This window comes from Osmerus mordax, chromosome 8 (genome assembly GCF_038355195.1).
Source record: "Osmerus mordax isolate fOsmMor3 chromosome 8, fOsmMor3.pri, whole genome shotgun sequence".
In the NCBI taxonomy this organism is placed as follows: Eukaryota; Metazoa; Chordata; class Actinopteri; order Osmeriformes; family Osmeridae; genus Osmerus; species Osmerus mordax.
In genome coordinates, this window is record NC_090057.1 from 14,558,887 (window position 1) to 14,578,631 (window position 19,745).

General features: G+C 43.0%; 1 protein-coding gene across 1 annotated transcript; it reads right to left on the reverse strand.

Moving 5' to 3' along the window:
- Positions 1 to 248: 248 nt before the first annotated feature.
- nmbr (neuromedin B receptor) lies at positions 249 to 18,562 on the reverse strand. The gene is made up of 4 exons (XM_067241827.1): positions 18,156 to 18,562; positions 4,994 to 5,120; positions 4,688 to 4,909; positions 249 to 641 (listed from the first exon to the last, which is right to left on the reverse strand). The coding sequence occupies exons 1-4, from the start codon at positions 18,560 to 18,562 to the stop codon at positions 249 to 251; spliced, it is 1,149 nt and encodes a 382-aa protein (XP_067097928.1).
- Positions 18,563 to 19,745: the final 1,183 nt, after the last annotated feature.

Genomic DNA, 19,745 nt, shown 5'->3' on the forward strand with positions numbered 1-19,745 from the left:
TTAGGTTAAAACCACTTGGTTCAATCCCAAACTAAAATGTGAACCTTCAACTTTACCTTCCAGTTGACTCCCTATGGCCATTAGTCATTAGTCCGCCTTGTGAACCAACAGTATTTTCAAAATGTATCAATAATCCCTCATGAATTGTGATCCTAGGGTTTCAGTTGTTTGACAGTGACCATTGCCTGGATGACCTGGTTTTCCTGGATGTCTAGCTACGGTTGGGGTTGACCTTTGACCTGCAACCCCTACAGGGAGACCTCCTGCCTGTTGCCATGGCCGTTGGCGAGGATGGAGGGAGCGGCGGAGGGCTTTTTGATGGAGGTGAGGCGTATGGCAGAGGTGCTATGCATGTAGCTGGGGTTCCTGTCGTGGTACGGTTTCCGCCCACAGCGCAACTGGGCATTGAAGTGGCGCCGGAAGCTTTCGCTGAGCAGGTAAAGGGCAAAGGGGTTGACGCAAGAGCTGGAGAAGCTGAGGATTCTTGCCAGTAGGGTGACTATGAGGTGGGCAAGAGACAGGTCCATCTGCTGGTAGTGGAAGGAACGGTACATATAGAGGATGTGGTTTGGGAACCAGCACAGGGCGAACAGACCCACGAACACCAACACGATCTTGGCTAGGCGCTTCCTGGTCTCCATCTGTGGGGAGAGGAGAGGTGCACATGAGAACCGTACAACCATGAAGAATCCCGCCTGCCTATACAAGCGATGATGCGTGAACAGATATAATGGAGTGAGCTTCATCTTGCTCTTCAGTTGCCCTTGACTGCGATGGACCACTTAAGGTGGGACAGTGATTGACAGACTGTCACAACCTTTTGGAGTTAACGCAATCCAATTGCGTTCCATGTTTTCTCCATCCATAATGTAGTGTTTCTGAGGATGATCAGTTGTTAAACAAGATCAGAAGTGCTGCTATAGGTTATGTCGTGTGTAGTCTAAACTGATGGAGATTTTTGTTTCATTTGGAAGAAATTAAGATAATTGTTCCTTTTGATGCAGGCTGGGATTTGACCCTACAAAACTTTGAACTGACTGTTTTGCTGGGTTTTACTATATACATTATAAATCAGTCTAAAATAGTGCTGCACTGTTACCTTCTATGAATCAGTGAGGAGAAGGAAGAGACCCATTAGTGGTAAACTGCTAACCTGGTTGGTTTTAGTAGCTTCAGTTAGATGTAATTGTCTTGATTTAATAATGTTTTTTATTGTGAGCCAGCTGTCAAGAGTAGTTGACCCGTAACCTCCCTTGCATTTTTGGGCACCTCAACATTGTGGAGGGCTCTTCCATAATCTGGAACCATTCCTAGATCCTAGAGTGCTAATCCTGGTCCTAGATTCCAGAGTTACGATCTGAGATTGTACAGCTCTAATACTAGATCCCTTTATTAATAAAGAACTATGCCATCTATGTGAATTCTCAGCTCAGCATGTGATCAGCATCAGCATCAATCATTCACTGCCTATCTATTTAAAAAATAAAATAAAAACATCTATTATCTAACTGCAAAGATTATAGAAAAAAACTGGGCAGTTCTTAACTCTTAATTCATGCAGACCTATAATTCACTACACTGTAAAAAAGCCTTTTATGATTACAATCTGATAAAAAAACATTTCTCAACAGCATGGACATGTTGACAGAGCACTTTAGTAAGGGCATCAATTAAAAAGCCACAGCTGTTGCTGCCCAAAAGAGCTAATATGAGTCTATTGTAATAATTTCCTGTTGCAGAGTGAACATACATGTTAACATACACACTGTACATACATGCAGACAGACAGGCAAAACTCTTGGCATGCTGCAATGTAAAAGGATGTTTTTAAAAGCAAGTCAGTATTTTATGTCCTGTGGTAAATTGTTTCAAGCTTCTTGCAAGATTTGTAATAACTCTTCTCAGGACTTTGACAGCTTTTATTCTTTACCCAGTCCAATTGATTTCACACAGCTTCAATTACGTTGAGGTCTGAGTAGGGGGTGGCCAATGGGATTCTAGGGTAGTCAATAAGGACTGGTCTTTTTAAAGTCCATTTCCAGATGATTATGTAGCTTCTGGCTTTTTAAGGTATAATGTATGTGGGAGTTCTACATTTGTGACACGTACATTATAGATCTTGATTCATGAATGGGACATCTGGATGTGTGAAAGTGCCAGGATAGTAATTACACAGGTTGCCATTATGTCCAGTCATTTTCTTTTAAGAACCTTGAAAACCATTGATGCAAACGTGAATGTCCTTAGACAGCTGCTGGTAGACAGATGTAGCTGGTGGTTGTTCTTATTCATAACTCTGAGCTGAAAGGTTTCCTCTGCCGTGGCCATGTTTTTCCATGAGGTTCAGCTGGATGATAGATATTCAACACAATATAAGTTTCAAGTTTTTATTGTTAGTAACACAAGGCCCCTCTCTCACCTTCACTCCATCTTCTGCACACATACACACACATTATACACATACATACTGTAGTTTCTGTATTTGTTTCCGATGTAATACATCACTGTAAAATATAAGAAAATCAGAAGAAACCATTCTCTGGTTTGGTTACTTCCATTTTCTTCCATTTTCAGTTTCTCTCGGCCTTTGTCAATTACGCCCCAAAACTATGGAACAAATTACCCATAAATATTAGGGAAGCAAACACTCTAGACATTTTTAAAAGACAGCTTAAAACCTACCTTTTTACCGAAGCATTTAAGTAATTTTATCTCAAAAGGGTTTTCCTACTTTTTAAAGTTGTTTTCTCTCTTGAACAGAGATCTTATTGGAATTTTTATTTTTGTTTGAATTATTTATCACTTGTATTATTGTTTTTATTGATTTTATGTAAAGCACCTTGAGCTACAATTCTTGTATGAAATGTGCTATATAAATAAAGTCTTACTTACTTACTCTCTGTCGTTCTCTCTTTATTGGTCTACCTTTTTCACTCACTCTCCTTTATCTGTAGGCTCTCATCAGGCTTAGGTGTAGAGTCTCACCTAATGACAGTTTCATCCATTCACTGCAGTCCTGATGTTATCTATTAGCTCTAAACGAGGGTGGATTCTATCCAGCTGAATTCCCACTGGAGGAGGCTAATAGGAGATTAGACCACCATCTCCACGCTCCTTGTTGCCACGTGGCTAATCTTGCTAGGAAACTCTGATTCAATCATCTAATTATGTCTGAAACACAAATGTGATAGCAACTAATATTACTATCATAACAATGATGGGGATGTGCATAGACAGGGGTTGAGGGAATAATAAGGAATAATGAAGCCACTGCGGCTTCAAGTTCACTTCATTGTCACAGCCACATTCCTCCCTCTCTTCCCCCCTCCCCTCCTTTCCTCCTCTCCTCAACTGCTAATTTTACAGTGGGCATAATATAAATCCTTGTGGGATGGCAAATGCCTGATCATCGCCCACCGGCGATTGTCCTCCCTCCCTCGTCGGTGGTGTAACGATGGCCCTATTGGTTCTGACCTCTCAGTCACTGCCACCCTTCAAACGAGGTTCAACTCTACCTGGACTAATCACTTTACCTAAGGTCACTAAACGGCAGCACACATCTGTAAACCTCTAATTGACCTTTTGCGGTATGAAATCTTGCAGTTTTGTTTTGTAAAGCAGTCAGAACCTGCAACATTTTACGAGAATTAACTTGAGATCCGATCATGTTTATTTATTTGCAGAATTATGCAAATTTACATTTACATTTAGTCATTTAGCAGACGCTCTTATCCAGAGCGACTTACAGTAAGTACAGGGACATTCCCCCGAGGCAAGTAGGGTGAAGTGCCTTGCCCAAGGACACAACGTCAGTTGGCATGACCAGGAATCGAACTGGCAACCTTCGGATTACTAGCCCGATTCCCTCACCGCTCAGCCATCTGACTCCCCGTACTTTGTACTTGAGTCTTGCAAATGCAGACCATTCCGTTGCACTGACCATGGTAATACTGTTAGAACTATGTCCTTCAGTCCCTTGATTAGCTACAGTACTTACAATAAGCACTAATTGTACGTTGCTTTGGATATAAGCCTCTTCTATAAAAATATGAATGAATACTACATCACTCCTTCTGATCCATACAATCTGCTGTTTCTCACTCTGCATGAGATGCAAAGAGCAGCGATTTAGAGGTCTCTGTTTAGCAAAGACTCTAAACCCACCCAGACAGACTGTAGTTTTAATTAATAACTGACCCATTCCATCCCTGACCTCCAGCTCTCAGCAGTTAAGCTGCAAAGACACTCATGCAGCAATTAGTACTGAATCCTAACAGGGTGCCATACTGGAAAGCACTGCAGATTCTCTGTATAGAATAGGATAGGACATAGTATGCATACATGTGAAATCGTTGCTTTTTGGTGAGAAACAGGCTGTGGGTGGCCATGACATGTCAGGTTAACTCCATTTGACTGCAACTTGCCAGCTTGTTAGTATTTACATGCACTGCCATCTCATTGTTGTTATTATTAATGTAAAGCTTGTACCCTGTCCATTTGTGTTCATTTACAACGTCCAATTTACATAGTTTGTGCAGTTTGGATTTGTGTAAGGCGTATCTGTGAGTTAGACTAGGAGGTGGCTGTGCAGATGCACTAGAACTAAAAGGATTTTGAAGGATGTGACTTAATGCCTGCATGTCAGACCTCCTCGACTGTCTACAAGCCTACATGTCTTTCATCCTACCTGTCTCTTGGTGTGCTCGCTGATCTCTCCGGGCATGTCATGAGCGCTCTTGATGAGCGTGCGGGCAATGTGGTAGTAGTAAACAGAGATGATGCCCAACGGAACCAGGAAGTACACCAGGAAGATCATGACCGAGTGAATCTTAGGATGCATCTGATTGGACAGGGGGTAGGGCACACAGTTCACGAAGGTCACATTGTTTCGGCCGTGCATGGAGACCACCTGGGGAGAGAGGATGGACATGGTTTAACCTTGCCGGACACCTGTGCGTGTGTGTGTGTGTGTGTACATGTGTCTGTCAGTGACCTGTGAGAAGACGGCCTCTGGCACGGCTAGCAGGATAGATACCCCCCAGATAGAACCAGCCTTCAGACAGGTCCAGAACACTGCGCTGGAGGTCTGGATATCCATAGGGTTCACTATGGCCTTGTACCTGCAGGAGAGGGGAGGGGAGGGTAGAATTATTTTTTACACATGGGGTTGCAGCAATCTAATCCATAACCTAGTTTTGCGAGCACTGTCCTGAACCCCAGGGATATACAGTCTGAAACCAGTGTGACCCCTCACAGCCCAGCAACTAGGCTCCTAAAACTAATACACAGAGCTACATGTAAGAACACAAGATTGTCTTGACGTCAATTGTGTTTCTGTTCTCTGCCACACATTGATAACGGATGCACACATGCACACACACCTCTGAAACATACAACCAAAAAACATGCATTAAACATGTGACACACATACACAAACACGTGCTCCTGCTCTCACACTGTCTTCACAACTCAACACACATCGTTATTACAAGTTATATACTTATGGATGATAGGTTCTGATAAATATTTAAATGAGATTTTTACTTGTTCCCCTTCTACACATGAAAATTGAATAACCCTACCAGCTGTCTCCCAAGCTCCTATTTCCTTGGCCATCAATTATGTAATTACTATTTAATCAATCTAATTAAGGATGCTGTATTTCTTAATACTTGGTAATGAGAGAGAGGACTGTGGCATGGGAAGGCACCTCTGGTCTGTGAGGACAGAGAGGACAGACAGGCAGAGGGGACAGACAGACAGACATACAAGCAGACAGACAGAGATGACAGACAGATTTCTGTTTACAACTACACCAAGCTTCATTGAGGTAGGAGCCATTCCCCTGTGACCATTCGCATGAAGACAAAATGCCAGAAAATGACCTGTCTTGGCGTTCATGTCCAAAACGTTTGCATACCCACATTGTATTCATGTTACAGTAAACATGTCACCATGTATGCTCTGCATGATCTGCTGAATAAATCATCGAAATTACCATCTAAACTTATTACAGTGCTCCTGATAGCCTACACACCCCAAATTTGATCAATGTGTTATGGTGTGGCACATAATTAATAACTAATAGCTATAACTGCACTACTGTTACCATGTGAACAACATTACTCTAATTGAAAGGCTGCTGAAACTGATTTCATTGATTCAACGCACAAGTAAAAAAAACAGAAAGGTTAGGACAAACTGATAAATGATGCTCTTTATCGATTCAACGTAATCGTCATCCTGTGCCTCAGCGTTAATCAAAAGGCCCGTGATGATGCATGCAGGCCTCAGGCCAGGTGTTGTCAGTGAAGGTGCTTCACAGCAGAGAACCTCATCCCCCAGCTGCTCACGGATCAGGAAATGGGGAGGGTCTCTGGTGTTGAAGTAGTGAGGAAAAGAGATGGGGGAGAGAGAGGGAGAGAGGGCCAGTACATGTGAGAGAGATATACAGTACAGAGAGAGACAATGAGGGGACCTGCCAAGAGATAAATCCACAGAAATGCACCAAACCGGCTGTTCCTGCAACTGTATTCGCCAAAGCCCCAGATCTTAATGACAACACCAGCCGTAAAATGTGTCTAAACTAACTTGGAAACAAACCAAAGTCACATATCCAAATACATAAAACCATAATCTACAATGAGATATACGATAATCTTTATCAAATCTTAAATGTGTTTCCGTATCGAAGAAAAAACTTGCCTATTTACAGAGTCTGTAAATACTGAACAGAGGGTGCTCATTGAGAGAGTTTGACTTTTTGAACTGGCATCCCAACATCAGTTTCTCACAACCTACAAACACTACAAATATTTAAGAAATTATTCAAATCCATATTAAATGGAGGACTGAATTAAAAACAGAAAAACCATTATCAGTCCATTATCAGAATGTTAATTAGTTGCAGCTAAATCATTCTAGAGCCTCAGGACACACTGTCGTACAAAAGCATTGTAACTGCCGCACATTTAAAGTCATTGCTTCCAATATTTTCGTTCCTACCTATAATGGGAGTTCCTAGAGGCGGAACTAATTAGTTGCGATCTTTTTCGCACGCAATAAAAAGGGCACAACACTTGCAAGCGTAGCTCTAAAAGCGGCACGGCAAGAGCTCTCAAACTAGGTGGATAAATCAAGATTATACGAAGAATATCAAGAATATAATGAGAAAATATAGATTGAGTATTGAAATTAGCCCCTCTGAAGTGAAGGCAGCCTACGAGGTATGTTTCTTTGAATGTGTTTTGTAATGTAATGTATTTAAGTGCATAGCTTGTATTTGCTAGCGTGTAGCTTCTTATTTGCTAGCGTGTAGCTTCTTATTTCTGTCCTTTGTTTTTCTCTGTGTCCGCCCAGATCTCACGGGTTGATACTATCGATAAGTAAAAATAAAACCCTGTAATAAACCAAGACTCGTGCTTAACTACTGGAGGGAGCTACAGTGAGAACTCGACTGCTCTGCATGAGTAGGCGAGAAAGACGACATCAGAGAGCGCGAATCGTAGCGTCACTGTGTCCAATCCCGACCGCTGTAAACTACTATTGTCCAAACCCGAACGGGGTTTGGACACTCAGTTTCCGGTCTTTTTGCCAGCATTTTCTTTTGCTATCGCCAGCAAAGTGTAAGTAGTATTATTTTAGGCATACCAAACAATCTACATGTAAAATTTCATGAACATATATGGACGTTTACATGTCTAAATAATATAGGAAAGTTACTTTGGCCGAAAGACCACTCGGTGACACTCGGGGGACGCTTGGGCGATGATCTTTACTCTGACAAGTGTGTCTGTGTTGTCATCGTACTGCTACTATGGGTTAGCATATGAGTGTATTTCAATGCTAGCTTAACACTACTTTGTCTTGCCAATGAAAATACACGATCATGTGTGACGTGTTCTGTAGTCGAGGGGAGGAAGGGATGGGGCTAGCAAACTTTGAGAAGAGTTCAACAAAACATCCAGCAGGTGGTGGTATACAGTCAAATTGAGATTTTATCGCATAGTTTGGAGATGTTGAAGCGTGATATCTTATTGTGGGGGACATAACTACGTCCCCGGATATGTTGACAGCATTGATGGTCAGTTTGGTGACCCTGGATCAAGTTAATATCCCCAGAAAAACAGCAGTGGCCAGTGTTTAGAAGTGCGGTCGGGTTTGGACAAGGGTAGCGCACGGCTAATTTACCGGCGCCAGCGTCTTTTGACCGGCTCTAGTAAAGGCTAAGCTAACTCTAAAATTTTTAACAATATTTAGCTCGAAAGGTAAGAAGTTAAAGCTTAATGTGAAATCAGTAAATCAGCTGAAAACGTGATACGATTATTTTTATCAATATTTGAAGTGGCATTTTATCAGAATGTTAGCTAAAAACCGGTCGGGATTGGACACAGTGACGTTAGTTGGGCCGGGACATCTCCACATTGCAGCGCGCGTATGTATTCCAGCGATCACATCAGTGCAAGAAGACACAGTGCCCACGGGAAGAATCAGGTTCCCTAACGCAAATTAAGCTGCAACCTAGAGACATTAAGTGTTCTGCACAAGAGACTGAGACATTTCCTTTTGCAAGTTAATGTTGTTTTGTTTACTTACCTTTTCAAATTGAAGTACATTGATATTGCTACTGTGTTGACATTGTGCATACTGATGACTATTCTGTAATTATTACTAAGAATTATTACTAAGAAATTATTACTAAGAACTAAGGTAAAATTATAATATAAGGCATTTAAAGGTAAATGGTTATTACTTAATACGGTACATGTCCAAGTATAACTAAAAGTTAACCTTTTTGATTTGTTTTAAATTCCATTTCAAGATTTAAGTTTTAAATAAGGCTATATATAACTATAAAAAGCTATCAGGCAAGACTATAGCTCCATAAATAGCAAAATAATTATTATCTAACTGTCATACTAACCTTTGATTACAATTTCATTTGGATATCAAATTAATATAACTATATTGAACTTACACTACATTAAACCTAGCTTACATTATTATAAACAAAGTTGTAAAGACAAGTTTAGATTAAAACCAAAATAGGTTAATTTAAGTAAAATGTCAGAGGTTGACCATATCCTTGAGAGTGACAGAGAGTGAAAGTGAAGACGCGCAGAAGCACTGCACAGACATGCAACCACAAGCTGCTGAAGGCACAAGAGATGATCACCACACTTCCTCACAAGAGCCACAAAGAAGCCAAAGAGTCCGCAAGTTAAGGGACAAGGGCCGAGAACTGCACGATGAGCAAGTAAAAAGATTTGTACACCGTTTCAGTGTGAGCTACGAGAAGTGGAAGGCCATTACTAAGGATGCCAAACAAATGCTGAGTGGACAATGCTCAAACAACCTGCTGTGTGACCACATCACTAAGTTAAGCAATGCCTCAGAGAATCTGAATGTTGTCTATGAAGAGTTAAGGCACATCGACATTCCCGACCAAGACACACGTTGCAGAGAAGACACCTGTGAAGCAGTAACAAGAACAATCATCCAGACAGCAATGCTCGGACGAAGAAATAGTTGAGCTGCTCCATCAAAGTGTCCCTTTGAAGGAGAATGAGGAAGTTAAGTATGAAAGTAGCCTATTGCAGCATCCCTCCCCACCTCAAGCGGTGACACATCCAAGACAAGAAGACAATACTGCAGCTCTTGTTAGTGCCTTCGCAGAGTCCATCAGTGAAAGTCGTCTTCCTGTACCTGAACCAACAACGTTCAGCGGTGACACACTCAGATTCAATGACTGGAAAGTCTCCTTCCAGACACTTATTGACAGGAAAAACATACCAGCCGAAGAAAAAATATACTATCTGCGAAGGTATGTGGCGGGACCAGCCAAAAAGGCTATTGAAAGCTACTTCCTGCTTAACACAGTCAGCCTATCGTGCAGCGTGGACCATCCTAGAAGAGAGATACGGCAATCCATTCCTCATCGTCAAGGCCTTCAGAGATAAGCTCGATGCATGGCCCAAGATAAGTTCCAAGGGGAGTGTGGAACTTCAAGAATTCGCTGACTACCTTCGCAGCTGTGAGTCGGCCATGTCTCTGATCAGAGGTCTTGAAGTACTCAACGACTGCAACGAGAACCAGAAAATGCTTGCTAAACTGCCAGACTGGCTAACCTTGAAGCCAAAATTGCTTGCAACCCAATAACATCTCTTCACGCTTTAAAACCAAGTGAAAGCGAGAAAATCATGGTCTCAAAGACCAGAGGTCCTGGAGCAAAGGTTTTAGCAACTAACTCAGACGAGAGAACTGTTACCACAAGCTGTGTCTTCTGTGAGAAGGCAGGTCACAGTGTAGACGAGTGTCGTAAGTTTATGGATGAGACGATTTCAAGGCGAGTCAAGTTTGTTCAAGAGAAGAGATTGTGTTTTGGCTGTCTGAAGTTTGGTCATCGCTCAAAGGACTGTGAAAACATAAATATCTGCGATATGTGCAAGAAAAGACATCCATCCTGCCTCCATGATAATCGCATCAATGCAGAAAGGAGGTCAACGTGGCTTAGTGGAGCTGAGGACAGTGACAAGTCAAGGGAAAGGAAAACGGATCACCCACAAGATAGAGCAGCAAGGTCATGATGTGAGGCAACATCGAATAGAGTTGTACAGAATGTTAAAGACACTCATACATCCACAGTCATACCAGTGTGGGTGTCAGCCACAAGTGAGCCAGATCGTGAAGTTCTTGTATATGCACTCCTCAATACACAGAGCGACACAACCTTCATCCTGGAAGAAACGGCAAAGACTCTCCACACAAGGAACGAACCAGTTCAGCTAAAGCTCTCTACAATGGCTTCAAGAAACAGTCATGTTCTGCCGGAAACTGACTGGACTGCAAGTGAGAGGATTCTACTCAGACAAGATAATTCCTCTGCCGGTGACCTACACAAGAGAATTCATCCCTGCAAACGGAGATCATATTCCCACACCAGAGACTGCAAAGGCATGGCCTCATCTTGAACATGTCGCAGATGAGATTGCTCCTCAGCAAAGCTGTGACGTGGGCCTGCTTATCGGCTACAACTGTCCTCAAGCTCTTGTCCCAAAGCAAGTGGTGCCTGGTAGAGAAAATCAGCCCTTTGCACAGAGGACAGACCTGGGCTGGAGCGTGGTCGGCTATGGCAACCCATGTCTCGACTATGGAGATGAAATCGGAGTAAGTCACCAGGTCATCGTGAAGCAAGTGATGCCGGGTCTTGAGTCATCTTCAAACCTCACAAGCGAAGTACGCTATGTCTGTAGAACACAGGTCAAGGAGGTAGTCTTACCTGCAGAGGTGCTGGAATCTGACTTTGTTGAAAGGTCTTTAGAGGACGGTCAGATCTCTCAAGAGGATCTCCGATTCCTGTCAAAGATGGAAAGAGGCATCAGGCTCAAAGACAATGGTCATTACGAAATGCCGCTGCCATTCAAGAATGACAGACCCAACTTACCAGATAACATGGTATGCGCCATCCACCGTCTCAGATGCCTAGAACGAAAGCTGAAAAGAAACAAACAGTACTACAAAGACTACAAGACCTTCATGGATGAGACCATAACACGTGGAGACGCAGAAAGGGTCCCAGAAGAAGACATCAATAAAGCTCCAGCATGGTACATCCCACACCACGGGGTGTATCATCCCCAAAAGCCTGGGAAGATACGTGTTGTCTTCGATTGCTCCGCAAGGTTTCAAGAGACATCCCTAAACGACCATCTTCTGACAGGCCCAGAGCTGACAAACACCTTGGTGGGAGTGCTGTGTCGTTTCCGGAGAGGTCCCGTGGCAATCATGTGTGACATAGAACGGATGTTCCACCAGTTCCATGTTAAAGCAGAAGATCAAGATTACCTTAGATTCCTGTGGTGGGAGAACGGAAATCTTGAAGCCAAACCATCCATCTATCGGATGAAAGTCCACTTGTTCGGTGCTGCTTCATCACCTGGCTGCGCTAACTATGGACTTAAGCACCTCGCAGCCGAAGGACAAGGACACTTCAATGAAGCCACCATCAAGTTCATTCAGAAGAACTTTTACGTTGATGATGGCCTGTTAAGTTTAGCGTCCGAAAGCCAAGCTATCCAGTTAGTGAAGCAGGCAAGAGAGCTCTGCAGCACAGGCAAACTCCGGCTGCACAAGTTCATCTCCAACAGCAAGACAGTCCTAGCCACAATTCCCAAAGAAGAATGTGCTAAAGCCGCCCAAGACCTAGACATAGCCCTAGGAGAACTTCACGTGGAAAGAGCACTTGGCATACAGTGGTGCGTGTCTTCTGATGAGTTCCAGTTCAGAGTGATCGTCAAAGAAAGTCTTGTCCACAGTCGCTTCAGTATACGATCCACTTGGATTTGTGGCACCGTTCATCCTGGTGGGAAAGCAGATCCTGCAGCAGATGTGTCGTGACAAGCTCAGTTGGGATGACATCTTACCTGATGACCTTCTACCCGTGTGGGAGTTTTGGCTTCAAGACCTGCGAAACCTGGCTGGTGTGAATATCCAGAGATGCTACATTCCATCAAACTTCGATGTTCAGCGCTACGAGCTCCACCATTTCTCAGATGCCAGCGTGTCAGGTTATGGCGAGTGTTCGTACCTCAGAGCAGTCAGTGCATCAGGTGAAGTCCACTGCTCTTTGGTAATGGGAAAGGCAAGAGTAGCCCCTGCTAAGGTTACAACCATACCAAGACTTGAGCTGTCAGCAGCCGTCGTAGCTGTTCGCACCAGTGACTTGCTCAAAAAGGAACTGGAGATAGATTGCCTACAAGAATTCTTCTGGACAGATTCTATGGTTGTCCTCGGATACATCAATAATGAAGCCAGAAGATTTCATGTGTTCGTAGCAAACCGGGTGGAACGCATCAAGCAAAGTACAGAGTCTGCACAATGGAGGTACGTGGCTTCTGAAGATAATCCAGCAGATCATGCCTCAAGAGGTCTTACAGCAGAACTACTTGTAGCTTTTAACTGGTTCACAGGCCCAGACTTTCTTTGGCGGAAAGAGCTACCCAGCGGAGTAATTAAGGTGGGAGTGATTGCAAGTAGTGATCTAGAGTTCAAGAAGGCCCAGGTTCATGACACCCAGGCAAAGGAAATAAGGTCACTGTTAGATCACCTACAAAAGTTCTCTGACTGGTCAAGAATGATGAAAGCTATAGCAAGACTAAGGCGGCGTGCAAGGGAAGCTAAAGGCCTCAAGACAAGGTCCTGTGAAAGCACCAGTTTAGAAGAAAGGAGAGAAGCAGAGCTCAGCATTATCAAGATGGTTCAGCAAGCAACCCTCTCTCAAGAGATACAGTGCATCCAGCGTCATAAGGACACACAAATCAAAGACAAGGCTAACAAATTATATAAGCTAAGTCCATTCCTGGATGACCAAGGTATCCTCAGAGTGGGAGGCCGCCTAACACATGCTGCTCTACATCCACATGTGAAACATCCAGCTGTCCTCCCGAGAGACAGTCACATGTCAGCGTTACTCGTCAAGTACTATCATGAGAGAGTGCACCATCAAGGACGGGGAATGACAATGAATGAGCTCCAATGGCATATGGATCCTGGGATGCAGCAATGCAGTGTCATCCCATATCTACAAGTGCACAACGTGCAGGAAGTTCAGAAGATGTACAGAACAACAAAGGATGGCAAACCTCCCAGAAGAGCGAATGGAAACAATCCCTCCATTTACTTACTGTGGAATGGACTGCTTTGGGCCTTTCTACATCAAGGAAGGAAGAAAAGAGCTAAAGCGTTATGGACTTTTACTTACCTGCATGTGTTCCAGAGCAGTGCACATTGAAATGCTCGATGACTTGACCACATATGCCTTCATCAATGCTCTGCGCTCATTCATAGCTATTTGTGGAACAGTACGCCAGATAAGGTGTGATCAAGGGACTAACTTTGTCGGGGCTAGGCGGGAGTTTATTGACACATTGAAAGAAATGGATCAAGAAGAACTCAAAGACATATGGGTGGCATCTGGGAAAGACAAATTCGCACCATCAGAAGTGTCTTGACGTCCATTCTAGAACAGTCAGCCAGACAACTTGACTGCTCCTCACTACGAACATTTCTATATGAAGTAATGGCTGTTGTAAATAGCAGACCTCTGACCACTGATAATCTGAATGATCCATCCAGTCCAGAGCCCTTGACACCAAACCACATCCTGACCATGAAATCCACGATCATCTCTCCACCTCCTGGAAAGTTTGTCAGGGAAGATCTGTACCTCCGCAAGAGATGGCGCAGAGTTCAACTCTTGGCCAACAACTTTTGGACACGGTGGAAGAAAGAATACCTCTTAAATCTTCAACACAGACAAAAGTGGATCAAGGACCGCAGAAACGCCAAGGTCAATGATATTGTTATTTTGCAAGATGATTCTACACCACGAAACCAATGGAAGTTAGCGAAGGTTATTGAAGTGTACCCGGGTAAGGACAGAAGAGTGAGAAGACTGAAGCTGCTTATCAGTGATTCAAATCTGGACGGAAAGGGAAGGCGCATCTCTAAACCTGTTCACCTGGAGAGGCCCATCCAACAGTCACACTGTTGGAAGCAGACTGAAGACTCCAGCATCTTTTACTCACTCTCTTTGCCGGTTCTTAAGTTCAGCCATAAGTAAATCGTTAGTATTTTAGTATTTTCAAATTAATGTTTATATGCAGTATTTTGTTCTCTAAGCTGTTTTTAGAAATCACTTGTGATTTGGTGGGAGTGTAACTGCCGCACATTTAAAGTCATTGCTTCCAATATTTTGGTTCCTACCTATAATGGGAGTTCCTAGAGGCGGAACTAATTAGTTGCGATCTTTTTCGCACGCAATAAAAAGGGCACAACACTTGCAAGCGTAGCTCTAAAAGCGGCGCGGCAAGAGCTCTCAAGCTAGGTGGATAAATCAAGATTATACGAAGAATATCAAGAATATAAGGAGAAAATATAGATTGAGTATTGAAATTAGCCCCTCTGAAGTGAAGGCAGCCTACGAGGTATGTTTCTTTGAATGTGTTTTGTAATGTAATGTATTTAAGTGCATAGCTTGTATTTGCTAGCGTGTAGCTTCTTATTTGCTAGCGTGTAGCTTCTTATTTCTGTCCTTTCTTTTTCTCTGTGTCCGCCCAGTTCTCACGGGTTGATACTATCGAGAAGTAAAAATAAAACCCTGTAATAAACCAAGACTTGTGCTTAACTACTGGAGGGAGCTACATATGAGTATTATCACTTATTTAGTAAATACATTCTCACTCATCTGTATTCTTGATCTGAGGCAAAGGATCTGTTAACAGAGAATACGGCCCATACTCTTGACCTGGGGAAAGGATCTGTTAACAGAGTGTATGGTTTTATATATACAGACCAGGGGTGAACCAAATGTTACTTTTAAGATGCATGTTTAAAGTTGTTTTCTCTCTTGAACAGAGATCTTATTGGGATTTTTATTTTTGTTTGAATTGTTTATCACTTGTATTATTGTTTTTATTGATTTTATGTAAAGCACCTTGAGCTACAATTCTTGTATGAAATGTGCTATATAAATAAAGACTTACTTACTTACCCACTTACTAGTAACGTTTTAAATAAATTGTAAATGTCATACATAATCGATATACTGTATGAACTGCTAATCAAAATAGTTTGTTTATGTACTATGTACACTGTTGTTCTGGCAATGTTAATGTGGTATGTCATGCAAATAAAGTCCACTGAGTTGAAATGATCGGAGGGAGAGGGAAAAGAGAGAGATTGTTCTGTCCTTGACCCTGCCAAGAAGCCACTAGTGGAAGCTGCTTTTTACTGTCGGCCGACCACACACTAATATGCCTCAGGCAGTGAATGAAAAACACACGCGCACACACAGATCCTCGCTCTCTTTTCCTTTCTCTCTCTCACTCTTTCAGACGCACGCATACATGCATTATGCATTCACACACACACACACACACATGGCACACACAAACGCAGTCAAACACACACATGTCCTGTCTGTGATGTGTCTTGGTGGGGGGGGGGTCTTAGTTTGACGCCTGGAAGACCAGAAAGCAGCACCCAGGTCCTGAGCAATCCATCTCAGGTTCCAGTGCTCAGAAGGCTGCATCATCTTATTCAGTAGAGGTGATTTGTTACCATCTGCAGCCCAACCTAACCAGGCTCAAGTCCTCTCGACCCTCTCAGACACAATGCAACTCTATCTCTCTCTCGCACATGCAAAATCCCTGTATGCATAGGTCTCTCTGAGACAGAGAGCACATCTCTAACTAAACCCCCACAGTGTCTCCTTAGCTACTCTAAACACTTCACCTATTCTCATGAATGGGTAATGATGCCCACAAATCATCTGTTCGAGTGGCTCAAAAAGTGGCCGAAATCCAAGGCCAAACAGTCGCATCGGGGCCCGAGAGAACATGAGAAACGTTTCATTCCTGTCCACGCGCTCCTTTTTTTTCAGCCAAGCAAGCTCTGCGTCATTCTACCAACCTCTCATCCATCTCCATTTTCCTTCTTCTCTTCTCTCATTCCAGGGAAACCAACAAGTAATCCGGCTGTGGCTCTCCACAGACAACAATGACACAGTAATTGGGCTTGTTGAAGTCAATAAAGCAGCTAAGCAGATGTTCTTTTTGGATCCCTGCATGTGTGGAATCGGTGGTGGTGATGGTGCTGATTGCAATGACGGGGTGGGTGATACGAAGAAGATGGAATTTGGCTGACGCACCTGACCTTACTGGCCATGGCTAATTGCATTTTTTGATTGGACATGGTCCCCGCAAGCATTTGATATTGGTTCCTAACAGCCTGTGATTGGTTAACTCTAAATGACTGCTCCAATTAGATTTCCCAGATTGTAGTGCGTCATCATAAATGCTATGACACAATTTCTGGAATTATGCCGCAGACTGTCCTGCAGCTGTTAACCTATTGTTTTTGATGTATTGTTTGAAATCGTTCCAATTGGTTGTTAAGGGGCCAGACAAATAATATTGATTTGATGATAAATTCATCTTTTAGATGGCCTAATGTCGATCTGCAGCCATCTGGTAGACTCTTAAGTAGAATGGGCATCGTTTAATACAGTTGTAAGTGTTCGATATATTGAACTTAACTGGAATGCAGAGCTCTGCTTGTTTTTGAATCCTACTGACATCAGTGAACTTTGCTCAGAGGAGGGACTCCTAATAACGGCAAGCTATTTGTGGCCATATACAAGGCCATGGGTAAAGGTCATTACTTTCCAAATACATATATCTGTATGTGTGTCTGTGTGTGTGTCAACACAATGTGCATAAGGAAAATACTTGTCCTTTACAAACACACACATACACACGAACACACACTTAGACACAGTATGCACAGGTCTCTGCAGCTCCTATTTGACAGCAGATCTCTAACTGAACCCCCCTGTCTCTCCTAAGTCCCTCTCAACACTGCACCTGCATCGTGAATAGGTAATGAGGCTCCCAAATCATTGTTTCAGTGTTTTGAAAAGTGGCAGAAATACACTTGGCAATTGGTCAGGGACCCTGAAACATTGTGAGTTGTGTCTCAGTTTCCTTTTTTTGTTACTCCCACATCAGCTGTCATCAGACTCACACTAACAAACATCCAATCTGGCTATATTTCAGAGAGCTTAATGCCAATGCTACAGTAAGATAATATGGCAGCTAACAAATGTTCAACAGTTTATGGTTTGGTTAGATTCAATTCCCGCTCTGCAGGACTGGGAAAATGAACATGGTGGTAATAGCATAGTGGATAAATGCAACCATCATAAAATGATTACTCGCATAATATATGCACAACAATTGACTACAGTCAATCAGAAATAGGGACTGAGTAGAAATGTGACCACATAATATGATCAACTGATACATCTTCAGATACATCATTTTGAATGTCCAACTTTGACCAGAGTATTTGCATATTAAAACACTCACTATAACACTATAATAGCACAAAAATAAAGGGTGCTATACAGAACTCTGTAAAAATTGATACATGAGAGACCACCTAGGTTTCTACAGCAGTTTTTTACAATACACATTTCATCCAACAGCGTATTGTACTAGAATGCGTGAATATTTGCTATGAAAGGAAAATGTTGCAATAAAAAATGTAATTGGTACATTGAAATATTTTCGTTTACACACACTCACTCTTCTTACCTGTCTGCGCTCAGCGCAGTAAGAGTGAACACCGACACTCCAACCGAAGTGAGCTGAATGACCGGTATCAGTTTACACGCCACCACGCCAAAAATCCACTCTTCAAACAGATAACGGAACGCATCCACGGGCACACAAGTGACCAGCAGTAAGAGATCTCCTGCTGCCAGACTGGAGATGAATATGTTGGGAACGCTCCTCATTGCGCTGTTGGTGATGAAGATCTTCACAAGAGTGATGTTCCCTAACAAGCCAATGGTTATGATCAGAATATAAACGGACGTCATGACACATCGAATGACAAAGTGAATAGTTTCCCCTCCATCATCAAGGATCCAGTCTTCATCAGTGAAGTTAGTGTAACCGGAGTTCACTGCAAAAGAATAGTTGTAGAAAACATCATCCATGTCCCCTCGTAATATGTTACATGAATCACAGTGAAACAATTAACTTCCTTCTCGTCCGTTAATGAGGCGCGCACGGGAGCTGTCCCCTTTAGATAGTGCTGAAATTACCGTGCGCTACTTAGGGAGGTCTGGTGCGCGTCAGGAGCCACAATGAACTGAAGCACGCGAAGAAGGGCAGGCGTTCTGTCAGAGAAATAGAGAGCTAGAGAGAGGGAGAGAGATAAAGGGAGAGCGAGAGGGCCAACAAGGACGAGAAAAACAGAGGTTTAAACATAACCATTTTGCACCTTCCTATTTCTCATTTGAGAACAAATAACTTAAGTTTAATGAATAGGCCTTCCCTGCATGTTTGGGTTATCAGAGGTAGTGAATAAAGCCATGCGAAGGAACGAACGAGATTCTGGGCATTTGAATCCCCTCATTGTGCTGTCTGGTGGGCTGGGAGAACGATTACTTAAGCATCTGTGCAGGTGTTTTTATTGTCACTTTTGAGCAAGAGGTGCAGTTAAGGGAGAGTTATTCCTGCACTCTTTCAGCCGCAGGAGGGGGTGGGAGGGATCCAGCAAATGCAAAATCAGGAATGCAGTGAAAGAAATGAAGTTAGAGCGAGTTGACGCAGGGTATGAGGATGGTTTATCCTCGCGGCATAGAATGAAGCTGCATAGACGTTATGGAACTGAGGAAGTGATTCTTGAAAGGATGGAACTGTGTGTGTGTTGGGGGAAAGGGGAGGTTGCGTGCATGCCTGTGTACTGGTGTGGAGATATGTTAAGATATATACATTTACATTACATTTAAATTTAGTCATTTAGCAGACGCTCTTATCCAGAGCGACTTACAGTAAGTACAGGGACATTCCCCCGAGGCAAGTAGGGTGGAGTGCCTTGCCCAAGGACACAACGTCAGTTGGCATGACCGGGAATCGAACTGTCAACCTTCGGATTACTAGCCCGACTCCCTCACCGCTCAGCCACCTGACTCCCTACAGTACCAGTCAAAAGTTTGGACACATTTTCCCATGACTGGTACTGTACATCAGAGAGCGAAAGAGATACATCGTCATGTGGTCTCTCATTCCTTTTATTCGTCTTCCCTTTCTCTGGATTGATGTATTACGGCTTTAGACGTAATATCATATATGTTTGGCATTTAACGAAGTCCCACAGAACCATACGTGGGAATG

Coding starts and splice junctions, on each gene's coding strand:
- nmbr (XM_067241827.1), bottom strand. CDS start 18,562: ATGGATGATGTTTTCTACAACTATTCTTTTGCAGTGAACTCCGGTTAC. Junction 5,121..18,155: donor ACTGCGCTGAGCGCAGACAG/GTAAGAAGAGTG, acceptor CCTCTCCTGCAG/GTACAAGGCCATAGTGAACC. Junction 4,910..4,993: donor CAGAGGCCGTCTTCTCACAG/GTCACTGACAGA, acceptor CTCTCTCCCCAG/GTGGTCTCCATGCACGGCCG.